General features: G+C 40.5%; 1 protein-coding gene and 1 pseudogene across 2 annotated transcripts in view; one reads left to right on the forward strand and one right to left on the reverse strand.

The window, feature by feature from the left end:
• Positions 1 to 16,803, reverse strand: part of LOC128657185 (gastrula zinc finger protein XlCGF26.1-like) — an 86,589-nt gene extending 69,786 nt beyond the window's left edge. Inside the window, exons 1-5 of one of the 2 annotated variants that reach the window (XM_053711434.1) lie at positions 16,752 to 16,803; positions 16,497 to 16,683; positions 10,178 to 10,300; positions 7,461 to 7,520; positions 7,125 to 7,272 (exon numbers count right to left, since the gene is read on the reverse strand). In XM_053711434.1, the coding sequence (XP_053567409.1) occupies positions 7,125 to 7,272; positions 7,461 to 7,520; positions 10,178 to 10,255 (286 nt within the window). In that variant the 5' untranslated portion in view covers positions 10,256 to 10,300; positions 16,497 to 16,683; positions 16,752 to 16,803. Of the gene's footprint in view, positions 1 to 7,124; positions 7,273 to 7,460; positions 7,521 to 10,177; positions 10,301 to 16,496 lie in introns of both variants that reach the window. The other variant, XM_053711435.1, reaches the window with a different exon arrangement.
• Positions 8,876 to 9,811, forward strand: LOC128655573 (proteasome subunit alpha type-3-like; annotated as a pseudogene).
• Positions 16,804 to 17,627: the final 824 nt, after the last annotated feature.

Below are 17,627 nucleotides of genomic sequence, written 5' to 3' on the forward strand. Positions count from 1 at the left end.
TCTAAGTAACTTTTTAAATGGTTTTATACTGAATTTTTAAATCGGTATCTGTGCATATTTATAGTAGTTACAAATATAGTCTGTATCTAAGAGGATAGAGACTAGAAGAATGCACTTGAGTAGCACTTGAGTTCCTATAAATGATATGAGGTTTGTATGAGACTTAAACCACTCACTAGGAGTCAATGGGTCAAAAGGAAAATTAAAACATAACTTTTATTAACTGAACATCAAATAAAAAGTATATGAAGTGTACGTGTTGTGCGTTTTAAAACACATCATAGCAGCTTTGTAAATATAAGTGGCTCTAAATATCAAGGAAATCAGTTGTCTAGGACTAGAGATATAGGTGGATTGTATAAATACTGATTAATGTAAATCTATCTAACTGATAGTTTTCTTATCCACTATAGTGATATCCAATACTATGGAGTTGTTACTCTATCTGATAGGATAATCCTGTGTTAAAAATGGATACAGGATTTGTATCAGTAAAGGATACTGGTAACTTAAAGTATTAAAATATGTTTGCACCTTCCATTGTCATAGTGGATGAATTTCTAAATTGAGCTCGATATTCTTAAATTATTACTTCTATTATGCTAGGTTATATTTTTTTGATATGTGTATAAAGCAACAGCATATATTTATTCAATACTCCATTTTTCCATTCATAAATATATTGCACTAGCTCAAATAGCTAGAATTTATATATATCAATATATACTGTTTAATTAACCTGTTGTTATAACAAGAGTTTTTTAATGTATAAGGCTCAAGTTTATATCTGGCATGTACAGGTGCTTGGTGTACTTTAACCAACTTGGATCTCCTGATAGCCTGCACATCGCTCCGTCATTGAGACCTATTTCCCAAGTGCACCATAAAAGCATGATCACCGCATAACTCTGCCAGAGGGGCCCAGCCTGTGGTTGACAACTACAGAGAAGTTACGCTTCAGAAGACAGAATAACAGCTGAATACAGCCACTGAGGTCGCCGATCTCAAGGTAACTAAGCAGAGTGATTGCACAGGACAGCGACCTCAGTCAGGCACATTGCAGAGCTGCCGTAACATTGATCACAGGCTACAAGTGAATATACACTAAAAATCAAGCAATCCCCCAACGCTGCTCAGAGTAGGACACGCATATATCCTGATTGCCTCAGACACCAACCGTCACAAGTACCATCCATTATGGAGACTTCCATCAATAACATGTAGCGCAGCTTAATCATCATCAGCAAGCTCTCACTCTGGAGATCAGATCTGCCTTTCACTCGTTTCAGGACAGGACAGATCAGAGGTAGAAATGTCAGATGACAGCAGCCAGTTTACCTCTGATTCCCCAACCCTAAGTCAGCTATCTGAAGTCGCTCAATCTGAAGGAGACACAGCTGTTCCTGAGTCATATGAGGCAAGAGGACGGTCTAATAAATATATATATATATGAGAGCTCCTGGCCAGCTCTCAAAGTGACATTTCCGGAAAGATCACATCCCTGGCCCATTTACACCTCTTCTGCTGAACAAACAGCGTTGCTCATGTTTATATGGAATGACTTGGACTTTTGCACAGTATATGACTCCCAGAAAAAATAGTCCGCCTGCCATCCCCAAGAAACTAACCTGAACAAGAACTTTCAACGACTGTTTGAGATCTCTTATGTGAGAGCAGGAGTGGGATAGCTTAACACAGTTTAGATGTTATACCCAACTGACATATGTTACTCAAGAAATCATTTCTATTTTGTTCCCCAATGTTAGGGGGTTATTAAATCATTGCTTTATAATCTTCTTAATATTTGATTGACTGAGACTCTTTTCCTCCTTTCCCTGATCCTAAGGTTGTATAAATCTACCTTTCGTGGTGATGTATATTATGAGAATTTGCAAAGTTTAATGAGTATAAATATCCAGTTATCCTTGCACTTTTATATTTCTGTGTGTTATTGCTGGCTGCCTGACATATTTGCCTTTTAGAGCTCTGTTAATTTTCTTAGAAGTATTGTTTGATTATAGAACCAATAGATTAGCACTAATAACTCAGTATAAACTAATGTGTGTTGCGCTGCTAGCGGCCGGGGTGGCAAGACAATCCTTCTTACACTATCCTAAGTCTGTGGGTGCTAATATGTTTGTAAGAGCTCTGAGAATAATTATTGTCTGTGCGGTAGACCGGCTCACAACTTGATGTTTTGGTAGAAGCTTAGTTGTAGGGTCAGCAATGCTTTATCATAATATAATAAATACCCTAGCGCTTACCTTGCAGCAGTTTACTACTTTAGGGTAATTGTAATGCATTTAACTCAATTCATCTCTATAGCTTGATGAGCCACAACCCCATTTTTCCTATATCTCACCCTATCTTATACTGTTTAATAGGTCATTGAGATAATGCTATTCTGATAGTTATTCTATCTGCATAATTTACACCCTCTAAGTGCTTAATTACTTAATGATATGTATAGGGATGTCCTAGTTATATAGACTTCTGTATGGGAGAGATATTGTTACCTGCTACTATATGTCTACTTACGACAGCCACTGTGATGCCAAATGCAACTCTTAATATCTTCAACGTTAACATGTGGTGCCTAGTATTGTTTTTAGACGCCAGAATCTCTAACTCCTTAATGTAGCATTATTTACCCTAACGGAGTGCAAGTATATGAGGACTGCTTATTATAAGGCTACACAACATCATTAGGAGACTCCTATACATGAACATGGCACGTATAAAATAGCTTTCAATATGTATTTGTGAAAGATTCCAATAGGTTTATCCTGCTTTAGGGGACATGGCCTCACCAAACAGTATCTCTCTAATCCAGAATTCTGTTAATCAAGGTGTTTATTCCTAAATAGTTTAATGCAGTCAGCTCGTGCGCAACTAAGTTTTTCTATACCAGTTCATTGTCCTCTCTAGTACTTTAAGATTCTAAAGTGACCGTATATATATTTAGAGCTTCCGTTTTTATACTCAGTGGAGCACCTCCCCCCCCCCCCCGTTTGACTAAGATTTTCCTTAAAACAGAGACAATACTCTTTATTATTTAGTCTTTATTCACCCATTATGGTGAATTTCTCTGCGGTATTAATCTGCTATGTTGTATTTTATAGTAAAACTTGTATCTCTCAGTTAAAGGGACAGTCAACACCAGCATTTTTGTTTTAAAAAGATAGATAATCCCTTAATTACAGTTATAATTATACATGTTTTACCTCTGTACAATAGAGAGGAAAGGACCTCCCAAAAGGCTACACATATAGCACTCTATGCCTGGACTTGTATGTAGAGAAGTTGGGAAAGTTAAAACATAACTTTTAATACAATATTTTAAAATAAAGGATCAATTAAAATCAAACCAAAGAACTGAGGGCCCATTTCCCCTAGTATTAATATTAAGCCTTTGATATGTAAATAATAATAATGGGAAAGTGCACGGGTGGGCTTTCTAACTCCAAGACCACTAGCTGGAGATACCACTGAGACTAGAGTTAATAGTGTAGAGCTATCTTGTATTTCTACAGACGATAATGTTTAAAATTATTAAGTATAATACAGATCAGAGCTCATAGTGTTGTCTCAGGTGATCTTGTCTTGTAACATCAGTTAAGGATATCAGTAGAGTTTGTGCAATCTAGATGGTGATATGTTTATGTAGACAAAAAGCCTTCCATATTGACTTGGCATTAAACATTAATTTGAGCCACTTTGGAGTCATCAATTTATGGCAAAGTAAATCCTTATTTGTGATTGTGTTATAATACCCAGCTATTATAGGCTGTAGTATTGTATGCTTAAGAGTTGGGTGTCTGTACTTTATTATTTTTTGAAATTGGTGTAACACAGATTAAAGCTCAAAATGTTGAGTCAGGTAATACTATCATGTTATGTGACATAAGTTTAAGATATCAGAGGTGTTAAAATGGGGGGTTATAGAGCTTAGCATATTATAGACATATTTACTAAATAGTGACCTTACTAAAACAACCTATCTAGCGGGAGTAACTACCGCAGCATCCAGACTGCTGATCTCCACAGCGGGGATGCTCACGAATTCAGTTTGCAATACTGAGACCGCATTAAGCGGCAACTACAATGCTTATGTTTACGCGCTCTCTACTCTAAAAATACTATTGAGTTAATCATCAGTAGACTTCTACTTTAACTATTAACAGTACTCTAGTGGTTATACTCTATGATACTAGCATTAAGAGTTAACAGATAGCGTGATATGTTTGGGGTCTAAACTAATCCTCAACATCTTCCTACGTTAACTATACACACCGGCTATACACCGGTACTATAATAGACCATCTAAGATAATTACAAAAAACTAACCGGCAAATATTTGCTGCCAAACCAACTTATTTCATATAGAGCAGCTTGCTGGCTGGAAATTTTCTAACCGGAATACATACCAGTAAAATAAGACAATCTAACCTATAAATATTACTTAGCCATTTACTGGTATTTCTTTACTTTAAGTATTACTAGCATTTAAGTGGTTATATACTTTTGTGGAATTTACATTAGAATCAATAACCGGCGACATCTGTTTGTGGTTCTATTTAATCCGTACATTTTCTATGAACATAATGCATACCGGACATACACCGGTACCATAATAGACCTTCTAAGAAAACTATTATATTTAAAACGAACCGGCAAACATTTATTGCCAAATTAGTTCATGATTCAACAAGAAGCTTGCTAGCTGGAATCTATGAACAGGATTACATACCGGTAAAACAAGTAAAGGAAGATTTTAGTATTTTCAAACCCTAATTATATACACTTTATTCTGGTAATAAAGAGACACTAATATCTAGTAGAGCTCTATTATTAGAATAGCACTATTATTGTGCTGATATCAATACAATTCAAACTATAAAGAGTGAAAACGAGCACTTTTGTCACCGTGAAAATTCTAGTCTACTACAGTCATGTATATTCAAACTGTATCATTATGCTGATTACAGCAACATCAAGTCGTGATACTGAATACCCTAGTATTTAACATCGCTATATAATCACAACTAACACTGCCTTAGACCAAAGATTTCAAAGTGGCTTGAATTGAAGTTATGTACCAAAGCAATATAAATAAAAGGTTGATGCTTGTTTAAATAAACCATGTTAACACCTCTGATATCTTAAACTTATGTCACATAACATGATAGTATTACCTGACTCAACATTTTGAGCTTGAATCTGTGTTACACCAATTTCAAAAAATAATAAAGTACAGACACCCAACTCTTAAGCATACAATACTACAGCCTATAATAGCTGGGTATTATAACACAATCACAAATAAGGATTTACTTTGCCATAAATTGATGACTCCAAAGTGGCTCAAATTAATGTTTAATGCCAAGTCAATATGGAAGGCTTTTTGTCTACATAAACATATCACCATCTAGATTGCACAAACTCTACTGATATCCTTAACTGATGTTACAAGACAAGATCACCTGAGACAACACTATGAGCTCTGATCTGTATTATACTTATAATTTTAAACATTATCGTCTGTAGAAATACAAGATAGCTCTACACTATTAACTCTAGTCTCAGTGGTATCTCCAGCTAGTGGTCTTGGAGTTAGAAAGCCCACCCGTGCACTTTCCCATTATTATTATTTACATATCAAAGGCTTAATATTAATACTAGGGGAAAGGGGCCCTCATTTCTTTGGTTTGATTTTAATTGATCCTTTATTTTAAAATATCGTATTAAAAGTTATGTTTTAACTTTCCCAACTTCTCTACATACAAGTCCAGACATAGAGTGCTATATGTGCAGCCTTTTGGGAGGTCCTTTCCTCTCTATTGTTCAGTATATTAAATACTGCACAGCACCACTTTTCTGAAAAAATTATTACTGTAGACACGTTCTATGTATTGTGTCAGCTAACTTTAATATAGAAAAGATTGCCATTGTGGTGCCACTGTATTTGTAGTATGTTTTACCTCTGTAATTACCTTGTATCTAAGCCTCAGCAGACTGCCCCCTTATTTCAGTTCTTTTGACAGACTTGCATTTTAGCCAATCAGAGCTGTCTCCATGGTAAATTCACGTGCATGAGCTCAATGTTATCTATATGAAACACGTGAACTAATGCCCTCTAGTGGTGAAAACCTATCAAAATGCATTTAGATTAGAGGTGGCCTTCAAAGTCTAAGAAATTAGCATATGAACCTCCTAGGTTTAGCTTTCAACTAAGAATACCAAGAGAACAAAGCAAAATTGGTGATAAAAGTACATTTATTGCATGATTAAGGGAAGGAGTTCCCGAAACGTTGCATGTGTTTGCTGTGCTAAATAAACTTGTTTGACTTCACCATTGCTGCCACATTATTTGGAATCCTTTTGATAAAAGTAAATTGGAAAGTTGTTTAAAATTACTGTCCCTTTAAGATAATGTTATTACTCTAAGTTGTCCAGACTAAAGTATCACTCTACTAGGCAGTATATCTGGATAAAGAGGTACTAGGGTATCCTTCTAAAAAATATAAAAAATCTAAGGTATCAATGTAAGACCTGAAATGTATATATGAGTGACTTACTAGCATTATAATATACCATATTTATGCCATACCTCCGGTGTTCTTTCTGGGGAATTTGATAAGTTAATCTTGAGGTTGCTCATGTATCTTATTCTTATTTTTATGTTTTCTCTTGTTTTTCATTTCTACATCAGTTTGTCATCATATTGTGAGAATAATATTCAGGATGTAATACTATGAATATTGTATGGATAAATACCTTAATAAAAAACTTTGATTATGAACATTGGTGTATACTGTCCTTTTAAATGGATATGAAACAATTTATATATATTTAAATGTATTCAATTAAGAACAAAATAAAGCATCTGTTTTGCACTTAAACATTTACATATATAAAATGAATATACAAATTGATTTAACAGTGATTCCTATTGATCCCTTTAACTGTGTTTTTATTATTTTTGTTGGGTATACAACTAGTTTATAATCAGACAGCTCATTAGATCACACACAACGGATTCACTGTAGATTTGCTCTGTGTCAGTCACGTCAGTAGTGTTTGTGCACTTCCTCAGTAAGATATTTATTACTACACAGCGTTACCTGAGCTCTCATTTCCTGGGATCTCCTTAGTCCTTAGTGCTTGGTGAGTCTCCATCATGACGTCCTTGTAAAGCTCCTTGTGTCCCTCTATATACTCCCACTCCTCCATAGAGAAATACACAGCAACATCATCACACTTTATAGGCACCTGAAACACACACAACTCATTCAGCGCTGACACAGGGACTGGTTCTGTCACACACTTTTACTGAAAGAGCCAGGATAATGTTACTGAGAACATACAGAGGCACAGACAAAAGGCAGGAAACACACAGGGTCAGATGGGTCAGTAAAGGGAGTCACTGTGTATAAGTCACATTCCCCAGCATTACTCACCTCTCCGCTCAGCTGTTGAACGCTGCTGTGGGAGGGCCTCTTCTTCACAATGGTGTATTCCTATAATACATATGAGAAAGATCAGACTTCATTTGCCTGGACTAACAAGTTCTTGTTTACTTCTCCCGATCATCACAAAACATATAAATAAATAAAATATAAATGGATAATTTTGTGGGACCTCTATGATAAAAGCTGCTAAAGACTGAGGACATGAGCTCAAGAAAATTTACATTGCTAGAACATTTTTAGAGGGTGTGATGGGGGGGGCAAAATGTTGAGCCCTTGATTGATAGGGGGTTCCTTCGGTGCTGTGGTAACTTCGATAAGTTTTTGCAATAGAGGACATGTAGTAGGGCTTTTTATGAGTGGGTTTTTTCTTTATGGTGGGAGGGGTCTTGGATGGTAGGATTAGTATATTTTTTTCTGCGGGGAGAGGATTTGTGTTGGAGGGTTGTGCAGGTGAGTGAGCTTAAATGGACAATCTACTTGATTTTTTTTTTTTTTTATTATTTAAAAAGATAGATTACGCCTTTACTACCCATTCCTGATCTTTGCATAACTAACAATGTATATGACACTTTATAACCACTAAACCTTTAAATCTCTGCCTGTTTCTAATTGACTGCAGGTCACCGCTTATCTCAGTGGTTTTTATTAGCTTTTCACAGCAAGACAGTGCTAGTCAATGCATGCCATATAGATAAACATTGTGCTCACTCCTGTGGAGTTATGTCGGAACCAGCACTAGTGGGTGAAAATGCAAGTTTGTAAAGAGCACCGAGATAAGGGGCAGTCTGCAGAGGATTAGATACAGGTAATAATAAAGCAAAAAAGTATATTTGTATAACAGTGATAGTAATGCAAAACTGGTGAATCTTTTTAAACAATATCAATTTTCAAAGTAGAATGTCCCTTTAATTTAGTGTTAGTAAGATGGTCTGGTTAAACTGAAGTTAGGGTTAGTGAGATGGTCTGGGTGAGATGAAGTTAGGGTTAGTGAGATGGTCTGGGTGAGATGAAGTTAGGGTTAGTGAGATGGTCTGGGTGAGATGAAGTTAGGGCTAGAGAGATGGTCTGGGTGAGATGAAGTTAGGGCTAGTGAGATGATCTGACTGAGATGAAGTTAGGGTGAGATGGTCTGGGTGAGTGAGATGGTATGGGTGAGATGAAGTTAGGGTTAGTGAGATGGTCAGGGTGAGATGAGGTTAGGGTTAGTGAGATGGTCTAGGTGAGTGAGATGATCTGGGTGAGATGAAGTTAGGGTTAGTGAGATGGTCTGGGTGAGATGAAGTTAGGGTTAGTGAGATGGTCTGGGTGAGATGAAGTTAGGGTTAGTGAGATGGTCTGGGTGAGATGAAGTTAGGATTAGTGAGATGGTCTGGGTAAACTGAAGTTAGGGTTAGTAAGAAGGTATGGGTAAGCTGAAGTTAGGGTTAGTGAGAAGGTATGGGTGAGCTGAAGTTAGGGTTAGTCAGATGATCGGGGTGAGTGAAAGTTACGGTAAGGGAGATGAAGTTAGGGTTAGTGAGATGGCACAAAGTGCAGTCTCACTAGCCGGTGCGCATGGTTAGCTGAGAGACGAGTTCCATTGGTACCGGGTATGATCTATCAACATCCACGTTCTCTCCAGATAGCAGAGTGTTTCAGGTTGAATATGCAGCTAAAGCAGTTGAGAACAGCAGGACGGCCATTGCTATCTGGTGTAAGGATGGTGTTGTGTCTGGGGCAGAGAAACTTGTTCTGTCTAAGCTCTATGAAGAAGGTTCAATTAAAATGATCTTTAATGTTGCTCAACATGTTGGAATGGCAGTGCTGGACTCCTTGCAGATACCCGATCCTTAGCAGATATAGCTAGAGAAGAAGCTTCCAACTTCAGGTCAAACTACGGTTATGATATCCCAATAAAGCACCTTGCGGACAGAGTAGCTATGTACATGCATGCTTATACACTGTACAGCGCTGTCAGACCATTTGGCACAAGTTTCATGATGGGATATTCCAATAAAGATGATGGTTGTCAGCTGTATATGATTGATCCATCTGGTATTTCCTATGGATACTGGGGCTGCTCTATTTGTAAAGCCAAACAGGCAGCCAAGATAGAAATAGAGAAGCTTCAGATGAAAGACATGACCTGCCGGGAAGTGGTCAAACAGGTGGCGAAAATAATCTACATTGTATATGATGAAGTAAAGGACAAATCTTTTGAGCTGAAGCTGAGCTGGGTTGGAAAAATAACTAACGGAAAACATGAAGTTGCTCCCAAAGATGTCCGGGAAGAAGCAGAAAAATATGCAAAGAAATCTTAAGAAGAAGAAGATGATGATTCGGATGATGACAACATGTAACATTTCATAGCTTCAGCTGTACAAGAACTTATTTTTGTATATAAATTTACAGCACTGGACAGATTGTGTCAGACTGTTTCTGGAAAGGTTTTGTTATTTGCTCATCTTTTATCTCACAAGTAAAAAAAAAAGCTAACGTGCAAAAAAAATAATAATCTGTTAGTGAGATGTCTGGGTGAGATAAAGTTAGGGTTAGGAGATGGTCAGTCTCGGTGAGATGAAGTTAGGGTTAGTGAAATGTTCTTGGTGAGGTTAAGTGAGATGATCGGGTGAGCTGAAGTTAGGGTTAGTAAGATAGGTCTGGTGTATCAGAAGCAGCACAGTAAATAGGACCAGTGTCACATGACATTACCCAGAAGCTCTTACCTCTCCGGTCAGCAGGCAGATGATGCCCAGGGCCTGACTCAGGAACTGCTCTGCCATCTGCTTCCTGTATTTGTTCATCTTGTTTATCGTCAGTGACTGAGTCTGATGCTATAAATGTGACACCTGCAAGAAGAAAGGAAGACGGTTAATGTGAGAGATCAAAAATAATGAGAGCTCTTTCTGTATTTTTATTACAGTAAATAGATGATTAAGTGATATTAAACATGTTTATTTCACTTATGAGCAATCTAACAGAAAATTGTGGGGCCCCTTACTTAACCATTGATCAGCCCCCCTCCCTTGACATGTTTAATTTTTGACCAAGTGACTAAAATGTATATATGCACTTTATTCTTAAGTGCAGTCAAACTTGGAAATGTTTTAAAGGTAGTAACACACAGACACACATAAGGATTCACATATAGACACTCTAGCAAACACGCAAAGAAACACACAAACAATCTCAGACACAGACACTCAGCACTTGTTTACATTGACCTGACAAGTAATGAGGTAGACTACAGTTTTGTCAAAAAAGGAGATTTACAAGACAAAATATGGAATTCTGATTATCTTTTTGTCAAGGAAGATGCCATCTATATGATGACAACAGCATGCAGTGGCTGAAAGGAAGGGACCTGAACTGCCTAAACAATAATTTAAAGGTTAAGTGGTGGATTGGTGACTTCCAGAAAGGTCTCAGTCTCAAAGTCTGTGAATAATCAGCAGTAAGGTAAAAATGTCCTAAAAAGGAACAGACAATGGACACACACATAGACACAAACTTGCTCATACACCCAAGGAAACACCCACCTAGACAGCCTCAGAAAACACACAAAGACATATACACTCACGGATACCCACAGAAAACACACAAAGACATACACACACACACACACACACACAAATAGAGACACCCACAGAAAACACACAAAGACATACATACACACACACCCTCACAGAGACATCCACAGAAAATGCACAAAGATAGACACACAAACCCTCACAGAGAGATCCACAGAAAAAAAAAACATGCACACTCATAGAGACACCAACAAAAGCATAAAGACATAAACACAGACACCCACAGAAACACTCACAGGAGGTAAAATTTCTGCATATTGCCATCCCCTAAAAAAAAAACAGTGTGTGACATGCATGATAAAAGAAATTAAGAGATCACTTTTTAAAGAATCATATTTGTATTTGTGCAAACAAAAATACTTCTGTGAATTCAAAATTGTACATTATTGATCTGTCAGAATGGGTAGATGAAGAAAAGTACTTTTGAAAGGTTGACATATGTTTGGGGTCCCCCCCTATTTGTCCCAACCAAGAGCACCACTTCAAATCTGGTGTACAAATGTTCCCATCTGTCAGCTGTACTTATGGATTTTGAAAATGCTGTACTCTATATTGTCTTGGTGGAACCATAAGCTGTGGCACTAGGTCTCATACCATTAAATCTGGTTAAATGCAGTATTTAGGCTTGTGTGTATGTATTTCAAAATTAGGTCAACTGTAGTGTAAACTGAATAGTGTTAAGTTAACCTGTCTCATTTCAAACACTGAGCAATCTTAGCCTGGGAGAATAACATGTTATGCAGATGTAAAAATCTTAGATAAAATGCCTCCTGACATCTGGAAAGTCCTTGCAGAAAGAGGCAGTAAACTGGAATGTAATATATATATATATATAAAAGGGCACCTACCATTTGTGTATTGAGGAAGAAACATTTCTGCATGGTTTTAAATATAGAATTTCATAAATACACTGCTGCATATTGCAAAAAAAAAAAATGTGCTTTTATGGACCCCTGGCCCCACCACACAACTACCACACTGAAGTTACAATCTGAAATTGCACAAATAAATAAAAAAAACATTTACTAAGTAAGTCCTACCTACTCTGCAAATGAAAGTGATCTGCTGTCTGACTCAGGCACACACTGTACAAACTGAAATGCCAAGTCTGTCTTACACGGTGCATAGTGGTTTAGTGCACACTCAGAAATCCTCTCAAATGCTAATGCTTTACTCCTTGTAATGACATTTCCCATGCTCAATAGCACTCTGCTGTAGCGCCCTCTGGTGGCTGCCAAAATTTATTTTTAAATAATAGGTGTGCTTGCCTCATGGGGCCCGCCTGGCCCACTGACAGGAGTCACCCTATTCACCCCCTGATGGCGGCTCTGCGTGTGACCAGATGCATATGCAGCAGATAACAAAGTGATAAAATGTGACAGTCTTTATATAGCATGTTTGACCCATTATGGGGCATCACATTTATTTAATACCTTAAAGGGCCCAGTAAATACAGTAGAGTTGCATGATAACAAGACAATGCAATAGCACTTAGTCTGAATTTCAAATGAGTAGATTTTTTTCTGACACATTTCAAAGCTATATCTATTTCCACTCCCCTTGTATCATGTGACAGCCATCAGCAAATCACAAATGCATATACATATTTTAGTGACTTCTTGCACATGCTCAGGAGCAGCTGGTGACTCAAACGATCATGAATACAAAACATTTTGTTTATCAAAGTAAATTAAAAAGTGTTTAAAAGTGAATCGCCTCTATCTGAATCATGAATGTTTAATTTTGACTTTAGTGTCCCTTTAAAGCTCATTAGAAGCAAATAAGGTGACTGTACACAGGAATATGCAATGTTATCTGATAAATCAGGAAGCAGATGTAAAACACTAAGTGCCCACAGCCACTGGTTTCCAGGCATCCTGTAATTTATGGGATTATCCCCAAACTGGTAGCTATGTCCTGCCTGCCACCTTAGTTCTTCATCTGCCCCAAATCATATAACCCACATAGTACCTTGATCATAGGATAAAATTACAAATTATGTGAGACTGCTAAACTGAGGACACAACAAATACTGGACACCAAGTAAGTATTTGCCCTACTACATGTGCTGCAAGACTGGTCCATAATTATACCTACTACCCTCTGAACAGCTGTGCTTGTGCTTCATTTATATTATATTTTTTTGCATTACTCTGGGATGTGGTTTCCTCTTCATATTAAGTTAAATGGCTTTCATGTCACCCTTTACTTTTCACCTCTCTTAAATTCATAAAGATGAGTCATAAATGGTCAATTATAGCAACAGTAATAATATAATATCTAACTAGCAAAAGAAACATTTTTTACAAACTTTTTCCCAAGTTATGTCCCATCCTGTTTTGGGCAACATGCAGACTGACTTCCTGTGACCCCATCACATATATCAAGTAATAAATATACAATTATTATAAAACAGGTCAGACTTGTACCTATCACCCTAACACCGAGAGACTGTGCTTCTTCAAGTCCTCACACCCTCAAATACAGCTTGTTCAATTGTATCAGCCCCCTCCACACTGTAAGTCCCTATACAGACTCTCAGCCCCTCTCTGTCTCACACCCCAGTCCCTGTACAGAATCTAAGCCTCCTCACACCTAGCTTCCTGTTCAGAATTCGCAGTCCTCCTCCTGTCTCACACGTCAGTCCTTTTACCAGATTCAGACCTCTCTCTCAATCCCAGTCCTGTACTGGTTCTTAGCCCCCCTTTGCCCTCACACCTAAGCCCCTGTACATAGTTCTCAGACCCCACTGTCTCACCGCCTAGCTCCTGTACTGGCCTGTACAGTCCCTGTATACACCCCCTCCTTCCCTCTAATTCACTCCCCAGTCCCTTTGAAGTCTCTCAACCCCCTTCTGTCTCACACTCCATCCCATGTACAGGCTCTCCGCCCCCCTCTGTCTCACACCGCAGCCCCTGTACAAGTTTATTTGACCCCACTGCCTAGCTCCTGTACTGACCTGTACAGTCCCTGTATCATCCCCTCCCCTCTGACTTCACTCCCACGCCCCATTTGAAGTCCTCTCTCAACCTCCCCCCCCCCCCCCCATCTGTCTCACACTCCATTACCTTGTACAGGGTTTCAGCCCCTCCTGTCTCACACCTCAGCCCCCTGAACAGGTTCTTAGTCTCTGGCTCTCTACACCCCCAATACCTGTACAGGTTCTCCAGCCCCCCTTGTCTCATAATCCCAGCCCTATACAGACTCTCAGCCCCCTCTGTCTCAAACCCCAGTGTAGACTCTCAGCCCCCTCTGTCTCACACCCCAGTCCCTGTGTAGACTCTCAGCCCCCTCTGTCTCCACACCCCAGTCCCTGTGTAGACTCTCAGCCCCCCTCTGATCTCACACCCCAGTCCCTGTGTAGACTCTCAAACCCCCTCTGTCTCACACCCCAGTCCCTATACAGACTCTCAACCCATCTGTCTCACACCCAGTCTCTGTGTAGACTCTCAGCCCCCTCTGTCTCACCACCGCAGCCCCTATACAGACTCTAAACACCCCTCTGTCTCCACACCCCCATCCATTGTACATGCTTTCAGCCCCCCTCTGTATCACACCTCAGCCCCCTCTCTCTGTAATCTCTCCCACACCACACTCCTGTATTGGGTTCACAGCCCCCCTCTGCCTCTCACCTAACCCCCTGTACAAGATCTCAGCTGTCCTCTGTCTCACACCCCAGCCCCTGTAAATACCCACAGCTCCCCTCACACCCCAGCCACTGTATAGACTCTTAGCCCCCCTCTGTCTAACACCCCAGCCCCCTGTACAGATTCTCAGACCCTCTCTCTCACACACCCCAGTCCTGTACTGGTTCTAAGTCCTCCTCTGCCTCACACCAAAGCCCCTGTACACAATCTCAGTCCCCTCTGTCTCACAGTCTAATCCCTGTGCAGACTCTCAGCCCCCTCTGTCTTACACCTCATACCCTGTACAAGACTCTCAGTCCCACTCTCTCTCACAGCCCAGTCTTTGTACTGGTCTCAGCCCCCTCTGTTTCACACCTCATACCTGTACAAGTTATAACCCCCCCTCTGTTTCACACCCCCAGTCCCTGTGCAGACTCTATGCCCCTCTGTCTCATACTCCAGCTCCCCTATAGACTCTCAACCTCTTTTGTCTCACACCCCAGCCCCTGTACAGAATATCAGCCCTCCCCTCTGTATCACACTCCCAGTACCTGTACAGACCATCAGCCCTCTTACACCCCAGCCCTGTACAGGACACTCAGCACCCCTCACAGCTCAGCCCCTTTATAGATTTTTCAGCCCCCCCTCTGTCTCACACCCAAGTCCCTGTACAGACTCTTAGCCTCCCTCCATCTCACATCCCAGCTCCTGTGGAGACCCTAAGCCACCCTCACAACTCAGCCCCTGTATAGATTCTCAGCTACTCCTCTGTCTCACACCCAAGCCCCTATAAAGACACTCAGCCTCACTCCATCTCACACCTCAGCTCCTGTAAGGACCATCAGCCCCAATCACACCCCAGCCCCTGTAGTCTCGGTATTGGTTCTCAGCCCCCCTCTGCCTCACACCTAAGCACCTGCTAAAGTATCTTAGCCCCCCCCCCTCTGTCTCACACTCCAGCCCTGTACAGATTCTCAGCCCTCCTCACATCCCAGCCCCTTTATAGACTCTCAGTCCCCTCTGTCTCATACACCCCTGCCCCTGTACAGACTCTCAGCCCCTCTCACACCTCAGCTCTGTAGAGACTCAGATACCTCTCTCACATAGACACCAGTCACTGTATTGGTTCTCAGTCCCCCTCTGCCTCACACCTAAGCACCTGTACAGTCTCTTACCCCCCCCCCCCCATCTCACACGCACACACCAGTCCCCTGTATTGGTTCTCAGCCCCCCCTCTGCCTCACACCTAAGCCCCTATATAGTCTCTCACCCTCCCCCCTCAGGTTCTCACCCACCCCACCCTGTCTCACCCCCCCCCCACCGTCTCACACACCACACTCCTGTCTCACCCCCCAGCCCCTATACAGACTTTCAGCCCTCCCCTCTGTATCACATGCCAGCCCATGCTCAGCCCTCCTCACATCCCAGCCCCTGTATAGAAACTCTCAGCCTCCTCTCTGTCTCCACACACCCCAGCCCCCTATCAGCCCCTCTCTCTCTCACATCCCCCCAATTATATACTGGTTCACAGTTCTCCTCTGCCCCACACTAAGCCCCCTGTACAGAATATTAGTCCCCTCTGGGTCAAACATCAGCCCCTCTCTGTCTTACCCCCCAAGCCCTGTACAGACCCAGAGCACCGCTGTCTCACATCCAAGCCTCAGCCTGTACAGATACTCACTCAGCTCCCCTCTGTCTCGCACATAAACCCCTCCTCCTCCACTTAACCCCTCTCTCTCCGCATCCACAGCTCACCCTCTTAACCCACAGTCCCCCACCTATAGGCGGTTAATGTTAGTTGTCACGCTTCCTTAAATCACATATATTACCTGGTAGTAGCTAGATCCAGTCCGGTTAAAGGACAGAAGAGGTGAGGTCACTGCAGTATCGTGGCTTCTGTGAGTTCACTGGTCCTTTTGCTGCAAGGGATCTAGCTGCTACTCGAGGATAAAGTACTGGAACTTCTGGAAGGAGGCTGTGTGTGTGAGGCAGAGGTATCCTCTTTATAATATTTATCTGTAAATAATGCACTGGTGAGGTATTTGTATATCAGGCAATTGGTATATCTATATAATATTCTATACCTGTAGATAAGGTACTAGGATTATTGAACAAAAGTATCAACCTTGGGACCCCTCCTCTTCTACCGGACGTGACGCTATGCATACAGCTTCTGCTGCACTGCATGCTGGGAGTAGGTTCGTGGTTTCCTGCTTGAAGATCACGCTGGTACGAAAGCTGGCAATTGTATCCTGGGATTTATAGCACTTTCCCCATGTTTGTTTCCTGGGATGTGGACTCTCAGCTGCCCTAACAACCAAGTCAGTAAATCAGATATAGCCTGATGCGTGTCATATGTGTGCAATGTTGTTTGTGTATAACAGTATTAGTGTGTGTAACTGTGTTTATACTGTGTGTGTGATAAATGTGTAGCTAATTGCGGGAGGGAGCAGCACAATTCTACTGTTCTACATGATATGTAGCTCCATATAAGGTCTATAAACTATGTATTTTGTTCTTTATATTAGATAGCGGAGAAGTGCAGTACATATTAGATAGAGGGAATATTATATATGTATATTAAGTACTGGGGAAGGGGGTTTGTGTGCGCTTGTGCAGAGGGAACCTCTCTATAGTATATGTCTGTATATAAGGTACATGGAGGGGCTTTTTGTGATGCATAGTCAAAGGACTATTATGATGTAAAATTACATAGTGACTCTGTAATGCTATTTCACCCCCCACACATAGGTTAGAACGTCTCTACTAAGGTTTTGTAGAAGTTGGCTCTGTTTGAGTGAGAGGGGACCTGTCTCTGATAATATGTACTGTATATCTATAAGGTACTGGGGAGGGGTCTGTATGTGTGAGAGGCAGAGGGAACGTCTCTATAATATATATCTGTATAGAAGATACAGTGAGGGGTCTGTGTATATGTTAGGTAAAGGGAACTTCACGTG

Source organism: Bombina bombina, chromosome 4 (assembly GCF_027579735.1).
Source record: "Bombina bombina isolate aBomBom1 chromosome 4, aBomBom1.pri, whole genome shotgun sequence".
Taxonomy (NCBI): Eukaryota; Metazoa; Chordata; class Amphibia; order Anura; family Bombinatoridae; genus Bombina; species Bombina bombina.